General features: G+C 45.9%; 1 protein-coding gene across 1 annotated transcript in view; it reads left to right on the plus strand.

Annotated features, from left to right (window-relative positions):
• Positions 1 to 11327, plus strand: part of LOC133133085 (reticulon-4 receptor-like 1) — a 160701-nt gene extending 149374 nt beyond the window's left edge. The window contains exons 2-3 of the mRNA XM_061249067.1: positions 6357 to 6808; positions 8396 to 11327. Coding sequence (XP_061105051.1) covers positions 6357 to 6808; positions 8396 to 9358 — 1415 coding nt within the window. The 3' untranslated portion in view covers positions 9359 to 11327. The remainder of the gene's footprint in view (positions 1 to 6356; positions 6809 to 8395) is intronic.
• Positions 11328 to 15697: the final 4370 nt, after the last annotated feature.

Here is a 15697-nt window from a genome sequence, read left to right on the forward strand (position 1 = left end):
CTGGTGGCACAAACACTGCCTTGGAGAGACAAAGGACTTTTATTTTCTGTGGAATAATGTGGGGAACAGTCTGTGAGGGACTGTGTCCTTCCTATTAGCAGGGATGTGTTATTCATGAGGGCGAGATTCTGCGAGAAGCGCATTTCATTGATATTCCGCAGAATGACTTTGCTCTGTCCGTCTGGGGACCGGGGCCATTTCATGTTTTTGGCCTTATTTATTTATTTATTTTTCTTACCAGCGCCAAGAGGGAAACAAGAAGCCACAATGACCCCCACGAAGGTCAAGGGGTTCAAAGGTCAGGCTCGACAGTCGGCTGTTCAATAATTCTCCCAGTAACGAGCTATCAGCGGTGCACACCCTGACACATGAGAGACAGGGAGAGGGACCTGGGGGGGGGGCGAGGATGGGGGAAGAGAGAAAGCCAGCTTTGAGAAACGAATATCTCAAATGGCAGATTAAAAAAACATGCATTGAGCCTCCCAGAGTATCTCCTCTTTCCCACTTAAATTCATAAAGAAATTATTGGCATACCACCGTTGTGCTGCGTCCAAAGCTTTTTACATAATATAATTTACGCAGAGTGTATCATTGTGTACGAGGACAATGATACAACAAACGCTCCATTCCTCACCCGTCTCTGACAGCTCACTCCGTCTCTTTTTAATCTCCTCCTTCCCTCTTTGGCCTTCCTCTTGTTAGCTCTTCATACCTCTCTCTGTCTCTATCACACTCTCTCCCTGTCCATTTTTCATCCCTCTATATACCCCATTACTCCACTCTGTCCATCTCGCCCTCCTCTTTTTTTTCATATTTCCCTCCCTCCTCCTCTCATTCCTCCTCCCCCTCTTTCTTACGCTGTCATTGGGAGGACATGGGCCAACTGTCTCACTAACCCCTCCAATCATCTCTGTCTCTCTCCCTCTGCCCCCCCCCCAACCTATCCCTCACTCTCCACTTCTCCCCAATACATATCTTCATTCTTCTTCTTTGGATTGCCCTCCCTGTCCCTCCTGCCCTGCCACCCTGTTCTTCACTTCATTCCACAGCTTTTTCATTTCAAACACCCACCTCCCACACTGCCCACCTCACACCCCACCTCACCAATGTCATTTTACTTTCAGTTTGATTCCATTCTGTTGAAATGGCGTCACAGACAGGGTGAATATAAGCACACACACACCACACTTCTACATTTCTACACTTCTACATTTACAGTTTTTTAGACAAAGCGCATAATGTGCAGACCGCATGAGAACAGGGAGTCATTTTTTCTGTCTGCTTGTAAGTGGTGACCCCTTTTAATGCATATCAGCAGAACTGCAGCAGTCTCCAAGCAGCCTCTCTGTGTCTCGCTCTCTCTCTCTCCCCCTCCCTCTTTCTTTCTCTCTCCCTCTCTCTCCCACCCTGTCTCTTCCCCCTGTCTATCTCTCTGTCTCTCTCTTGCTCTTTCTCTCATTCTCCCACTCTCTCTCTCCCTCTCTCTCTCTCTGGCTGTGATAGTGAGGGGGAGATGTCTGGGAGAGTGAGAGGAGGAGTGGTGAATGAGCACTCACCTGACTGTAGATATTGGGACACAGCAATGCCCCAGACACCTGGCACAGTAACATTCAGTCTAGTGCAAAGTGCCCCAGCCCTATAGCCTTAACTCTAATTCAGGGGTGGACACTTCCACTCCTGGAGCACTGCTGTTCATGCAGGTTCTTGTTTCAACCGATAACCCAGGCTGTGTACAACAGCCCCAGTTCACTCACAGATTACATAACAGAAAAAACAGAAAAATACATTCAGAAGCTTAGTCTTTTTCAGTTCACACAAATGATGGCATTGGTGAATTGCTGCTATTGTGCACTGGTACTTTGGAAGTACAACTAAAGGAGCCTTTTGGCTCATTTTAGGTTTAATGTGAATGTATGTCCTTGTACATTGCCCCTGGTTCATAAAGAAAATAAACTTAGCTAATTAGCCAGTGTTGCTAACACAGTTAGCTAGCAGTTGTGAATGTCTGCCCGTCTTGCCTACCCCCTGCGCTTATTCAATCCAACTGTCCTTGAATCAATTTCACGCCTTTTCAAATTCAGGGGAACAAAATCAGTTTTGGGTGTTATTTTGGTATTTGAAGTTAAGGTTCCAAAAAGTGATCTCCATGCTAGGTTGTGCAGGGCAAACAGGGCGGACCGATGACACCTTCCCGCAATCCAGAGGGACTCGCCTGCCCCCCAGAATACGATAAGGGATAAGCTGAAAAATACACTCTGGAAATGAGGAAGCCATGCAAAAACAAAATGGAGATATGAGCCAGCGAGAGAGGGGCGAGGGGGGAGCGGTACGTGTCCAAATCGATTAGCGCCAGGACTGCAGACGGAATTAGCCCCTCTACAGTATCTGTGCAGAATCTCCTCTTCCTCCTCCCCTGCTCACTCTAATAGGCCCAGTTTCATACCTAATTAAGTAACAGACACGCACGTGCTAGAAAGGTTGAGATAACAAGGCAAGGCATCTAGAAAATAATTTAAATGGGGGGGGGGGGGGGGGTGATGGGTAGAGATGGCCAGCTGAAGGAGGAGGAGAAAGCGGGAGGTGCAGAGGTGTGGGAAGGGAGGGAAATATGAGATATGTGAGTGATGAAAAGATAAGGTGGCTGATCTTTTGAGGCTGCTGATGGAGTAGGAGAGGAAGAAGGGGCCCCTTCCCCCCGCCGCCCTCACCTCGGCCACTGCATGCTGATCCGGAATGTTCCCCAGTCCTACCTCAAACACACAGGAATTATGTGCCGTTTTCTATTTTTGGCTCCTTGTTTTTTTGGATTGTGGCAGTAGCCTCTGGAGTGCTCAATCGTAGCTTGTTTGCTGGGCTGGTGGCTCTAAGAAGCAAACTCAGATAGAGTGTTGTAGCTGGGCACAACAAGCTTTTATAACTCTGTGATTCATAAGGGTCAAACCAGCTTCAGAGCCATAAGATGCCTGTGCTTGTTCCTAATAACTTTCTGCAGAATTTAATAACTTAATTTGCACAGCCCTTTTCACAATGCCCTCAAAGCGCATTCCAAGAAAAAGGACAGAGCAGCAGAGGCAATTCAGACACTTTGAACATAAACACATAATATAAAGGTAAGAGTAACAGTTAAAGTAGGATAAAAATGCTGAAGAGACAAGCTAATAAAACAGATCAGAAATAAAACAATCATTATAAAAGTAGACTAAAATAGTGTATTGTGTAGAGATTGTGAGCGCTTGTGTATTTTCAATGATAACTGGTCGAGGCATTCCAAAGGAAATTCATGCGCACTCTCCTTTTGTTTTGAACCTGGCAGTGGAAACGCTTTAGACACAAGGGCATAGGTACTCCTCAGTGCACAATTTCCCCGGCTCTCATTTTAAGCATGCTCCCCGTTCAGGATAATTGTGCGTTAGTCAGGAAATGATGAGTGCTTAGGAGAATGGCAGCAGGTAAGATTTCATTTAAATGAGTCAGTCTGCTGAATGCGGCACATTCAAGAACTGAGGATATTGGGATCTTAATTGTCTTTCACTTGCTAATTTAAAACTGGGAGACACTGCTTAAAGAGACCGTGTAAGCCTTTAGAAGGAATGCACCGATTTATTCAATTCACTTCTTTAAAGCGAGGGTTTGCCGAGATCTCAGAGTTAACTGTATTATAGTGCCCACAGAAACACAAGCACGGTTAAACACTTAGGAAAAGTAGGGGCAGTGTCTTTCAGTTCTAACTGAGTTAAAATAGATCTTTTGTATTTTATTTAATAAGAATGCCATTTGTAAGAAGTGCAGTAGATTGAGAGAAAGAGAGAAAGGCTTTCCTTAGAGACTGCAGTTCTAGATTCTGTTTCCTGACATGCATTAAAGAAAGATCACTACTTACAAGAAAAGACAGAAAAAAGGACTCACCATAATTCGGCTTAACAGTACTTCACTTTATAACGTTATGCCATTTAAGCGATATACTAACCCAACCCAGCCCAATCAATTACACGTAAGACATTTCTGGCCAGGAAATTCACTTGTGATACAGAGACCACCCTCTGAAGGGCTTTGTATGCAGAGCTGGAGGGTGAGTATCTCACATGCGCATCTCCCCCCTGTGAACTTCTCAGTCTCAATTCAAATTTGGCTGTTTGGGCTGCAAAAGCGTCACTTAAAATAGCTACTAGGATTAAGATTATCTAAGGTTATTAAGATTATTGGAAGAATGTTCTTTTCCTTGATAGTGGTGTCAACGTTTTTCATCAAGACCTAAGTTAACTTGTAATTTCACCGGGATGGCTTTCGGTTGTGGTATTGGGAGTGTGTATGTAAGTGTGTGTGAGCGTATTATATGCGAGCAGTATGGTGAGCCGCTTATTGAGTTAGAAGATGATGAGTTGCTTGGTGGCACAGAGCTGGAAAATGACAAACAGGATTACACACTCTCTCTCTCTCGCTCTGGGACAGCTTTGGTGCTGGCAAGCGATTGCTGTGCCAGTGACATCATTAGGCACCGGGGACTGTATTCTGAAAGGTCAGTGATGTCATCCCTGGCCTCTGTGTGCCACAGCTTAGCTAGATTTCAGGGCAAAATCTGTCATTTAGATAATGCTGTTATTTCATTCCCTCCAGAAAAAGAAGTAATCCGACACTACACTTTCTTCTGTTCATCGAAAGTAGAGAATAAAGGAAAAACTTGGGCACGTACCAACAGAACTGCATCAGTACGGGCTGAGTCACCGTGATGGTGACTGTTTGAACGGTGATGAGAAAAATAATTATAATGTAGAGAAGGAGAGAGAGTTAGAGAGAGACGCAGACAGAGAAAGAGAGACCGAGGCAGAGAAAGAGAGATAAGGGAAATAAGGGAAGACGAAAAAACAAATGTCAGTTTTCTGATGGGATTTTGATGGCAGTGTGAAGATCCCACTTCTCTCCCTTGTCTCTCCGAGCCGATGATTTGACAGGATAGGGCTCGCATCTCAAGGCTACAGGGAAGTGAGCCGGTGTATCTCAGGGAAAATCAGCCAGGAGGCAGCTCCTTTCTCTCTTACACACACACACACACACACACACACTTACTCTCTCTCATTCTGCCACACACACACACACACACACTCCCTCTCCCAGGGTTACACGCCGGTTGAAAGCGAGTGTTTCACAGGCGGGATGAGATTCGGGGTTTTCAGTAGGGGCCTTGTGGCGGCAGTCAAATCGAGCACACAGATTACGCAACAGAGATATGCACCTCCCGCTCCTGAACAGTAGAAAATAGGACTTCATTCATATAGCACCTATCATGGCAGGATTTCAGCTGAGGAGTTGGGGGGCTGGGTGGGGGCGGAGGGAAGAGTATCACATTCCACCCGCCATGTGTAGCACCCATCTGGGTGATATAGGGCTGCCATTTTGTACCAGAGCGCTTATCACGTGGCAGTTACACGTTACACCAGAGAGAGATAGAGAAAGGGGGAAAAAGTTGGCGAAAAACATCACAATTCAAACACTGGGGGACCATAGACCTGAGGTGTGCGACAAGCATAGTCCAGGCTAAAGTAAACAATGAATCAGGATGGATGTAAAACATTCCTCAAAAGATAAAAATCCTTCACAACAGAAGTCAGAGAATCCATGTCGGGCACAGGGAGCAGGTTGCAGTTTGTGAGTCATTTATCAGCACGCCAAGGCTTCCTGTCTCACTTGATAAATACCCTCGCAGTCCCTCCCTCCGTTATCCACACCTCCCTCTCTCCGCTCTGTTTGACTTTTCCACATCTTCACTTTCTCCAACTTTTCATGTGACTCATGCCTCTGCTCTCTGCCCCCCTCCCCGGCTCTCACCACCCATCTTCTTTCGGCTCATTTTCCCTCCTGTTCATGCCTCCTGAACGTCCTTCTTTCCTGACCTTCTAGGTTTTCCATTACGGCAAGGAATGGACAAAATCTGTTACCGAGGCCAATTCAAACAGACAAAATCTGTTACCGAGGCCAATTCAAACAGACAAAATCTGTTACCGAGGCCAATTCAAACGGACAAAATCTGTTACCGAGGCCAATTCAAACGGACAAAATCTGTTACCGAGGCCAATTCATATTTCCTGAAAATTCAGGGTGGCACGGTGATGCAGTGGAAAGCACTGTCACTGTCGCAGCAAGAGGGTTCTGGGTTCGAATCCCAATCAAGGGTCTTTCCTGTGTAGAGGTTGGCATGTTCTCCCCGTGCCTGTGCCGGTTCAAAAACATGCAGGGGAGGGGAATTCACAGGGTGTCCCTGCAAAAGAGCTCAGCCAACCTACGCTGTGTAAACAACGGTTAATAACAGTGATGCGCCTCCCTGTTTCTGACACTTCCTGTCTCTCTCTGTCGTGCGCCAGGCTGTGGGCTGGAGTTCCTGCTCATCCTGTGCGGCCTGGAGCTGTCCTGGTCGTGCCCGCACCACTGCATCTGCTACACCGCGCCCAGCACCGTCAGCTGCCAGGCGCACAACTTCCTGACGGTGCCAGAGGGCATCCCGGCGCACAGCGAGCGCATCTTCCTGCAGAACAACAAGATCCAGCAGCTCCTGAGGGGCCACTTCACCGCCAACACCGCCATGCTGTGGCTCTACTCCAACAACATTTCCTACATCCAGCCCTCCACCTTCAGCGGCTTCACCCAGCTGGAGGAGCTGGACCTGGGGGACAACCGCCACCTGGGCTCCCTGGCGCCAGACACCTTCCACGGGCTCAGCCGGCTCCACGCCCTGCACCTGTACCGCTGCGGCCTGAGCAGCCTGCCTACCGGCATCTTCCAGGGCCTGCACAACCTGCAGTACCTCTATCTGCAGGTGAGGGGCGCCGCAGGGGCCGCCCGCGGGCCCAGCGTAGCGGTCGATGCTACAAAGCCGGGAATGCGGTTCGCATTTTTCTCGCTCGGAGCAAGGGACGTGTTTCTTTGACATTTTCTTCACCTGAATAAATTCCGACGGCTCCTTCATACCCTCGGGCATCCAATATTTGCTTAGCTGAAGCCGTTTTATCAACTGTATTTTTAGGTATATATGCTGTGTTTATATACTGTATATATACAGCACATTTACAGGAGCCACTGAGGTAAAATGGCTTTCTCGTGGGGGCAACTGCAGTGTCCTGTTCAAGGACATGTCGCCTTCTGGTCCTGGGAGGAATCTGGCCTTCTGCCCAAGCAAATCAAATAGAGCACACACTGTATAGCCACACAAAACAGTCTCTACGTACATACTCTCATACCTCATGGCCTCCCTTGCTGTTTTTTATTTTATTATCAATGCGAGGGGCTTGCCAGGTCGTGTAACAGTGGTACACAAAGGGGTGTTTGAGTCCTGCTTATCCCATTTCCTTCACAGTTTAGAAAGGCCATTGATCATTATTCTCTGCTCATTCCTGCAACCCCTGCTCAAGTATTTGGAGAGCATAGACAATAACCTGCTGTCATAAACTCCACTGCAGTTAGCAAGTTGGGTTCACACAGACATGAGTCAGGGGATGACACTTGTGTGCAGCTTAATACAATCGATGGACATCCAGGCACCCAATCAAATGGGGTAGTGGGTGTTGTATGATGGCCGATCACAGCCACCGGAAACACTCTCATCGCTGGCACGACGGTAGAGCTAATTTTGCATCACCCTGAGTCCTTAATTGAAGTCAGTGACTGTCTAAAGAGTCCTGCTGAAAGGAAACCATGGAAACCTGGGGTCAGTGCAGCACCTCCAGGACTGGAGTTTGAGACCTCTGCTCTGGGCTGTCAGTAAACCCAGACGGAAGCTGCAGACCTTTTTGGGGATTTTCTGCGCTTTTTTAGGATAGTAATTTGGGTGACAATAAGAAGGCGACACTCATGTTTGTGTTTATTGAAACTGTTGTGCTCAATTTGACCCCAAATGTGAAAATAAGGAAAAATATGATCAGACTGAAACATGTGTTGAACAACTTAATCAGGAGCTCATTATTTTGCCTAATTTGATCAGTTTAAAATTGTGTTACTCTTTTTATGTAATTGTTTGCAATATAGCACAATAAGCACAGCATAGGATTTGTATTCCTCATGCCACGTCTAGCTATTTCTCACATGATTGTGTCTTAAGAGGGTAAATAATTCATCTAGATATGAAAAGCACATAGAGTAACACTAACAGCCTTTTAAAATTCAGGGATTGCAACTCTGGTTGGAACAAAAACCAGCATAAACAGGGCCCCTCCAGCACCAAAGTTGGGAACTACTGCCCTGATCTACCCCAAACCCACACTATAAGGTCCAATTATTTCTCCTTTTGGCCGCGGATACCTTGCGGACCTCGAGCCTATCGGTAAATTATGCACTGAGAGGGTGCCCAAGGGATGGTCCTCTTCATCATGTGATCATATAACCACACATTCCTTTGCTCTCATCGCAGGAGAACCAGCTGGAGTTCCTGGAGGACGACCTGTTTGTGGACCTGCTGAACCTCAGCCACCTGTTCCTGCACGGCAACCGCCTGTGGAGCCTGCACCAGAACACCTTCCGTGGGCTGGGCGGTTTGGACCGGCTGCTCCTGCACCACAACCGTCTGCAGTGGGTCCACCAGCTGGCCTTCCATGACCTGCGGCGGCTCACCACACTCTTCCTCTTCAACAACTCCCTGACGGAGCTGGCGGGGGAGTGCCTGGCCCAGCTGCCCGCCCTGGAGTACCTGCGGCTCAACGACAACCCGTGGGAGTGCGACTGCAAGGCCCTGTCCCTGTGGGACTGGCTCCAGCGATTCCGCGGCTCCACGTCCTCCCTGGGCTGCCAGGCCCCACCCGAGCTGGCCGGGAAAGACATGAAGAGGCTCCTGAAGGAGGACTTCCCCAGCTGCGGGGGGTCCGAGTCCCTGCACCAGAGCAAGGGCGGGGCCTGGCCGGGCAGCGACAAGGTGTCGCTGAAGAAGGAGCACCACCCACGGCCACACCCGCACCACCCTCACCTGCCCCACCACGACCAGCACTACCCCTTCACCCCCTCGCCCCTGCCCCGTCCCCCGCCCCCCTCAGCCGAGGAGGAGGACGGAGCCGCGCCCCCCCTCAGGCCCCACCGGCCCCGGAACTGCACCAGGCAACGCATCCGGGGCGGAAAGGGCAAGGGACCCAACGACGTGCACGGCGACAAGGAGTATTCTCTCGACTTCGGCCCGGGGGGCAAGTACGACCCGTCCGTCCCAGGCTCCTCCCCCCCGCGGAGGAAGCACAAGTGCGGCCCCCGGCCCTCGGTGCGACCCCCCAGCGGGGTCAAGCAAGCGGACTCCAGCAGCCGAGCGACGCTCCTCTCCCCCCTGCTCCTCCTCTACACCTGTACCGCTTTGCCCTTCCTCCTGCCGCTCGCCGCCGATATACTCCGCTGACCCTCCGGGGGCCGCCACAGGGATACTACAACCACAATCAGTCCTCAGACAGACTCTACCGCTCCTACACTGCATGTATGAAAGTGCGTTTGTGTGCGACTGTGTGCGTGAAAGCTGCGTGTGAGGAGCTCCTGTCTTTTGCGAGAAATTGAGGCGGGGAACTGATTATCGAACTTCAAAGATAAGGGACCCCAGCAAAGAAAGGCAAAAGAGTCATGTTTTCAAAGATATGATGTTGGGAAAAAAATCAAGAGTGAGAACGGAGCAAGCCTGCACTGCCATAGTTGTTGCTGATTGCTTTATTCCTTGTTGTTGTTCTTCTTGTCTCTCTCCTTGGTTTTTAATTAATTTTTCCATTGCGTTTTATATTATTTACACACAGTGGACAAGACGTTCAGAGTAACCAGAACCATAAGCTAGAGGTAGAGCAAAAATAATAGCCTTTATTATTAAATTCCAGTTTCTATTTTTGTCCTCTGAACACACAGAGGCTACAGTATATAGCTCCCAGGATACTTACACCTCTCCTCAGTCTCTTTCCTGTTGAGAATAACTGTCATTTCTTAATTTCTCCCTGTTATTACTCCGAGAGAGACTGAGGTAAAGCACACCTGAAGGTAGCCATCCATAACTGTAATAGCCACCTCACATATATTGGACCAAGGCGCCTTGTTTATCAGCAGCAGTACTCCGTACACCACAATCGGTAGATGGAAAGCATTGGTGTTTCACTCAGAGAAAGCGCTCCAGTTCATTGTTAAGGTTACAACTGCTTCTTTTTACGTGAAATTCCCTTCTCCAGTCTCCATGACACTGTTGGTGCCATTAAATCCATGACACATATGGGTTCTTTACAGTGTGCTTTCTTATTTCTTTTTTTTATTTTTACTTTAGCTTTTTTTTTATTACATAAATGATATTTTGTATTATGATTTGTGTCTGTGCACAGTAAAAAAAAGCCAACTATACACAAGCTGCTATATTCTTTAGTGAAGCAAATGAGATCCTGCTTAAATCTCTGTTGCTTCGGGAGTGCTTTTTCCCCCAGGAAAGCAAGCTGTTCAGTAAAAGAATATTTATGTGAGTTTCTTGTCTTATTTGTCTGATTGTTCAGAGAGACTTAAAAGGCCTTGGTGTTGAACATGGAAGGGAGCTAAAAAGTGGTAAAAACAGTGGGTGAAAAGCAGTAAAAAAGGAAAAAGATGGCATTTCCTGTGACGTCTACCCCTTATTGGAATCTACTGTCTCTTGATATGAACATTTCTACTTCACAAAGGAGAGGAAAAACTAAAAGAAAAGACTCTACCCTCTCAAAAATAAAAAGAGAATTGATAAATGACAAAAAATAAAAACTGTCTTGTTGGCAAATGTGAGGAAATATCAGAGAACTTATTTATTTATTGAAAAAATAAATGTATTCTTGTTGCCAATGAAAAACAACGTGAAAACAGAACTTTCTACGCTGGCACGGACAAACATGGAGGATTCAAAAAAATGTCTTACCTGCAAATGTTGATATGCCGACAGTCAGTGAAGCACAGGACACTTGCTTGTGGAATATTCTCAGCAAATGAGTTTGTGCACTTGGACAGACGGCATACAACAGCGCCCCCTCTGGACTAGTTGAGTTTTAGTGCCCCAGACTAGATGATCCTAAGACTGTGTTTGTACTAATGTGAACTCTAAATCTAAAGTAATAAGAATAATTACAGTGGTGATTATAACCATTCATTATCATGAAAATGTTTATAGCATTCAAAGTGATTACAGGGTTTCTGCTTCCCCTAAAGGGGAAGTGTGTTTTTCCTTTCTTTTCTGTTTTTCATTTAATTTTTTCTTCGTTTATTTTTGGTTCATTTTCTTAATTTGCGAGTGTGGTCTTCTCTGCACCATTTCAGATAAACAGTGCACAATTCTGTACTCCCTCATTTTAGTCCTGTCCCCTGTGTCCTCCACCCCCCCTACATGCCCCGCCCCCCCCCCAAACTGCCCCTGCCCACTCCCCCCCCTTGCCCCCAAAAAAAGAGTGAAAAAAAAATCCTGCCATGCTGTGACTCAACTGTTCTGTACTTCATTATCAACAAGAACAATACAAAAGCTGTTTATAAAGAATATTAAAAATCCCATATTCTTATGTTAGGGGTGACTGTGTGTCTGTTTCTTTCCATACAACACGCATGTTATATAAGGGAAGGTCAGAGAGATGAAGAAGCATAGGGAACACAGAGAGAAAGGAAGGGTGGCAGGGAACAGAAGTGCAGAGGGACTGAGAGCAGGACAGACAATCCCGTCTCACACAGCCTCATACTCACACTATCAGTGTCCTCCACATGCATATTCATCAGCACATTCATAGAGGCCAGCTTATAGTCAGAAACGTTCAGTTGGTAATCATCAGGGCTAGTGATGAGCACTCGCATGCACACGTGCATGGACACACACACACGCAATCAGTGTTGTGCAGCTGTAAATAATTTAAAAACCTCCACACATATTTATGAGATTGTCACAGCAAATCTGTAGGCACTCAAGGTTATTATTATTATTAATGGAACTTTGGAGCATAATTTCTATCTCCTCTTTTCCCCTGTCTTCCCCATGATGGAAATTGATCTACAGGTGAGAGTGCAATTTGGTTAGTTTAATTCTGGTAAACAAAATGGGGGACAGAAAAAGTTAGTTTTATGCATGGCTGAGGTTTGGGCAAGAATTACTTTTAAATTGATGAGCGGCTGAAGCTGCTGATTGCGCCTGACTCACACTCGATCATGCCTCTCTCTCCCCCACCACAGCCAACCAGCTCTCCCTCAGCGAACCAGGCAGCCTGTCGCTGTCACTGACCCCAATCATGGCGCCGGCCTGTTGGCCCAGAGCAGCACCGAATTGATAAATAAACCAAACAATTTCAACCCCTAAGCAGGAACGTTCCATTCTGCAAAACTGAGAGGGGGGGGGGTGTGTGCATTGTGTACTACATCTGACTGTTGCTTAGTCACAGGATTCTTCTTTACTCGTAACGCTACCAGATGGCTGTGTGTGTGTAATGTGTGAGTGTGTCTGTGTGAGAGAGAACATTGTAGAATAAAAATATGAAGAAAATTGCAAAACAAAACAAATATTGTTTTACTACCCTCCAGCTCAGCCTGTGCCTTTCCCACACCTTGTGCTATCAGGGAATACCCAGCCAAAACAAAGTCTTCTCACTGACACAATGTACTGCAGAGTGAGAGAATGAAGTGGCACCAGCACAGTATAAGATAACAAATAGTGTTAAGTTACATTTCATATATTCACGTGGACCTTTGTACTACTGTCCATAGGATTCAAGATGATTCAATTAATTTAAAAATATTTATTTCAATCCTCTTGACTATCCATTTTTGTTCACATTAGTCTTCATTTCTAGAACCATATAGCACATTCTACTATGCTGAAACCTACACTCAATGTCAAGGGACATTCAATATAAGATAAATAATACTGTATTTTTCTAAATATTTTTTTTGTCATCCAAGGCACTATGTGAAAAAGATTGGATTAGGCCAGGTCTCAGGAGGACAACACATTAATTGTAATAGTGCATATGAGGAAAGAAGTGATGAATGCCATCCCATGTTCTGAGAATATATGCACAAGGCTTGGGGGTGGTAATGTAGCACCCCTAGAATCTGCATTTGATGGAAGGCTACAAGAACTGCAGCTTCTAAGACTGCCTTCTGACTGACGCCCTGTCATAAGTACTTAACTGCCTCCAGTGAAGCCAGACCAGATCGAGAGGGCAGACAGCTGTGCCCACCCTGGTCTGTGTGCCGGTTCAGGGAGAATGCCACGTTCCCCCAGGGTATTTAGCTCATTGGCTCCTTTGCATCCTGGCATTTGATGGAGTGTTGGCAGCTCTCTAGACTGATTAGTCATGAAGTGTCAGTTTAAAAGAGAATTTAGAATCTAGCTCTGATGCATTGAAAAAAGTTCTGGAAACTTCTGACAAACCAATCCTCATTCCCTTAGAATGTAGGCTATTTCTGTTATTTTTAGTATTAATAAGGAAACTAATTTAGATTTAATTTGATAAGGATTTGGCATGTGGTTCTCATAAAGTGTGGCACAGTCGACAGCCAATCAGAATCCTTTTATTAATCCAAGCTGTGGTACAGTCAGACACATGAACGCACACACCTAATACACAGTATGCATGGCAAATTGACAAATCCTATTTAGTTTTCATAGATAATAGATTTAACATAATCTAAATTAATCTGAAATCTATGAGAGTAGGTTTGATAGCATTGTGCGTGGGAACCGCATTAGTATTTGACGCTTATCTCCTGATGAAGATTTATGCCATTGCTATGTGGCCTTAATCGCATTTGGAAACTGTAAAAGAGGAGGGAAAGAAACAGAATGCCATAACAAGAGGAGCAGCACAAGGGGAGGTGTGTTAATTAAAAGAATAAATGACATTGCATCACCTGTCTCTTGTTCTCCCTCCCCCTCCCCTCCCCGGGTCCCTGCCTCCCTGATCAATCATAAATGTAATATTGCCTTACACAAGCCATTTCTATTCACAACACTTTTAATCTGCTTACTTATTTATGCAATAGATGCCTGAAACTCATGATGAGAGTCAGACACAGACACTTACACACAGTCTGTCCTGACTTCTAATCGGAACAGAAGGCCTTCTTAGGGGACGGAGACGACAGCACACTCTACAGGTTTGGGTTGCGCGGCGCAACGGCATAGTAGCATGGCTGCGGCATCGAGTAAAACAATATTTCACCTACGGTCTCCTGTAACTGCTCAATAAATCACCGTTCATACTGCCAAGTAACCCATTTTACAAAACACTGACCCAAGCTATATCCTCTGGGTAGTATTTTCTTCCTTTCTGGAGGAAAAGATTCCCATAATCTTGACAGTCACACATATCAGCTTTGCATACTTTAAGAGATTGCGTCTGTCATTTGAACCAGGCCAGGCTATTCAAAGACACAAATGTGACTAATTCAATCCATAAAGCCAGCCAGCTACGGTAAGTCTGATCCAGAGACTGTGACCTCTCTTGAAAAACGTCCTCATCTAAAAGCATTTACTGATGGTATTGGTCAAGTATCCACCTACTGATTATTTCCCTCATAATCACAGGTACTAAGGGCTTTTGCATCAACTGATCGGAAGCTAACGCTGTTAACTTTTTCATAAGACAACCTAAAAAAGGACCAGCTGTGCCCTCATTTTCATAGCGAGACACATTAAATATTAAATAACAAATGAGCGAACATTTATAAAGCTCTGATATGCATACATTTACCTGCAGGTGTCAAAAGGACACTTTAAAACGAATGAGCGATAAATGTACGCAGAATATCAAAAACTTACCCAATTATTAATTTATAATCTCACAGCAATCTTTCTAGCTTGTGAGGCATTCATAATTAGTCTTAAAATCTGAAGAAAAAAAAAAATCGTATAGAAAGTTTATTACATTTTTTATTTTATTTTAACTGCAATCCTCTTAACAAGTCCAGGTTTGTACTGTATCTGGGGATTCTATCGACTGACATTTTGCCCTGGTCCCTGTGCAAATATTGAGTTACAACATGTCAGGGCTGATGTATGTCTACGAGAACGGAAAAGTAAAATGAACAAAAAAAGGAAAGTGAATGTCCCAGGCATTAAGCCTTAGTCCTGGCTTTCACGGTATTGCAAGTTCCGAACAGAGGGCTTTATTACACTTTATTGCAACGACATTGCTGTGCTATTGACTAAGGGCATTTAGACCCATTGGAGCATTGTGTGTATACCAGGGAGGTGATCAATGATCGCAGTTAACACTTCAGATCAATTTTCTGTGAGAGAGCAATACAAAGAGTCGGTCTCCCAATTGAGTAGGGGAACGTACCATGTGACCCGGACATCGAGCGGCTCACCAAAAGCTCAGCGCTTTTCAGTGCAGATAGGCAAGCTGCCCTCCAGATCCACACTGCACCTTTCATTCCACACTGCATATCCCCATTCATTTCACAACAGCACCTCTATCCACTAGGGCTATTCCCAATGCTCTTTGCGGTGGCTGGCTTCACAAAGGTGAACATTGGGGACTGATGTACTACATTAACAGAGCTGGGTCAACTACCCTGTAGCTGGGAATGTGGATGTATTTTCTATGTGTGTGTGTGGATGAGGGCATGTACGTATGTGTTTGTTGGCTTTGTGCGTGCATGTTACGGTAATTAACGCAAGCATTTGTGAGTGTCTTGGTTTTCCAGGTTAAGCCTTGGTTCCTGAGGAGGCAGCCTCCCTGTGATTGGTTGCTGTGGTGCAGCCTCCTTGTGATTG

This window comes from Conger conger, chromosome 7 (genome assembly GCF_963514075.1).
Source record: "Conger conger chromosome 7, fConCon1.1, whole genome shotgun sequence".
NCBI lineage: Eukaryota > Metazoa > Chordata > Actinopteri > Anguilliformes > Congridae > Conger > Conger conger.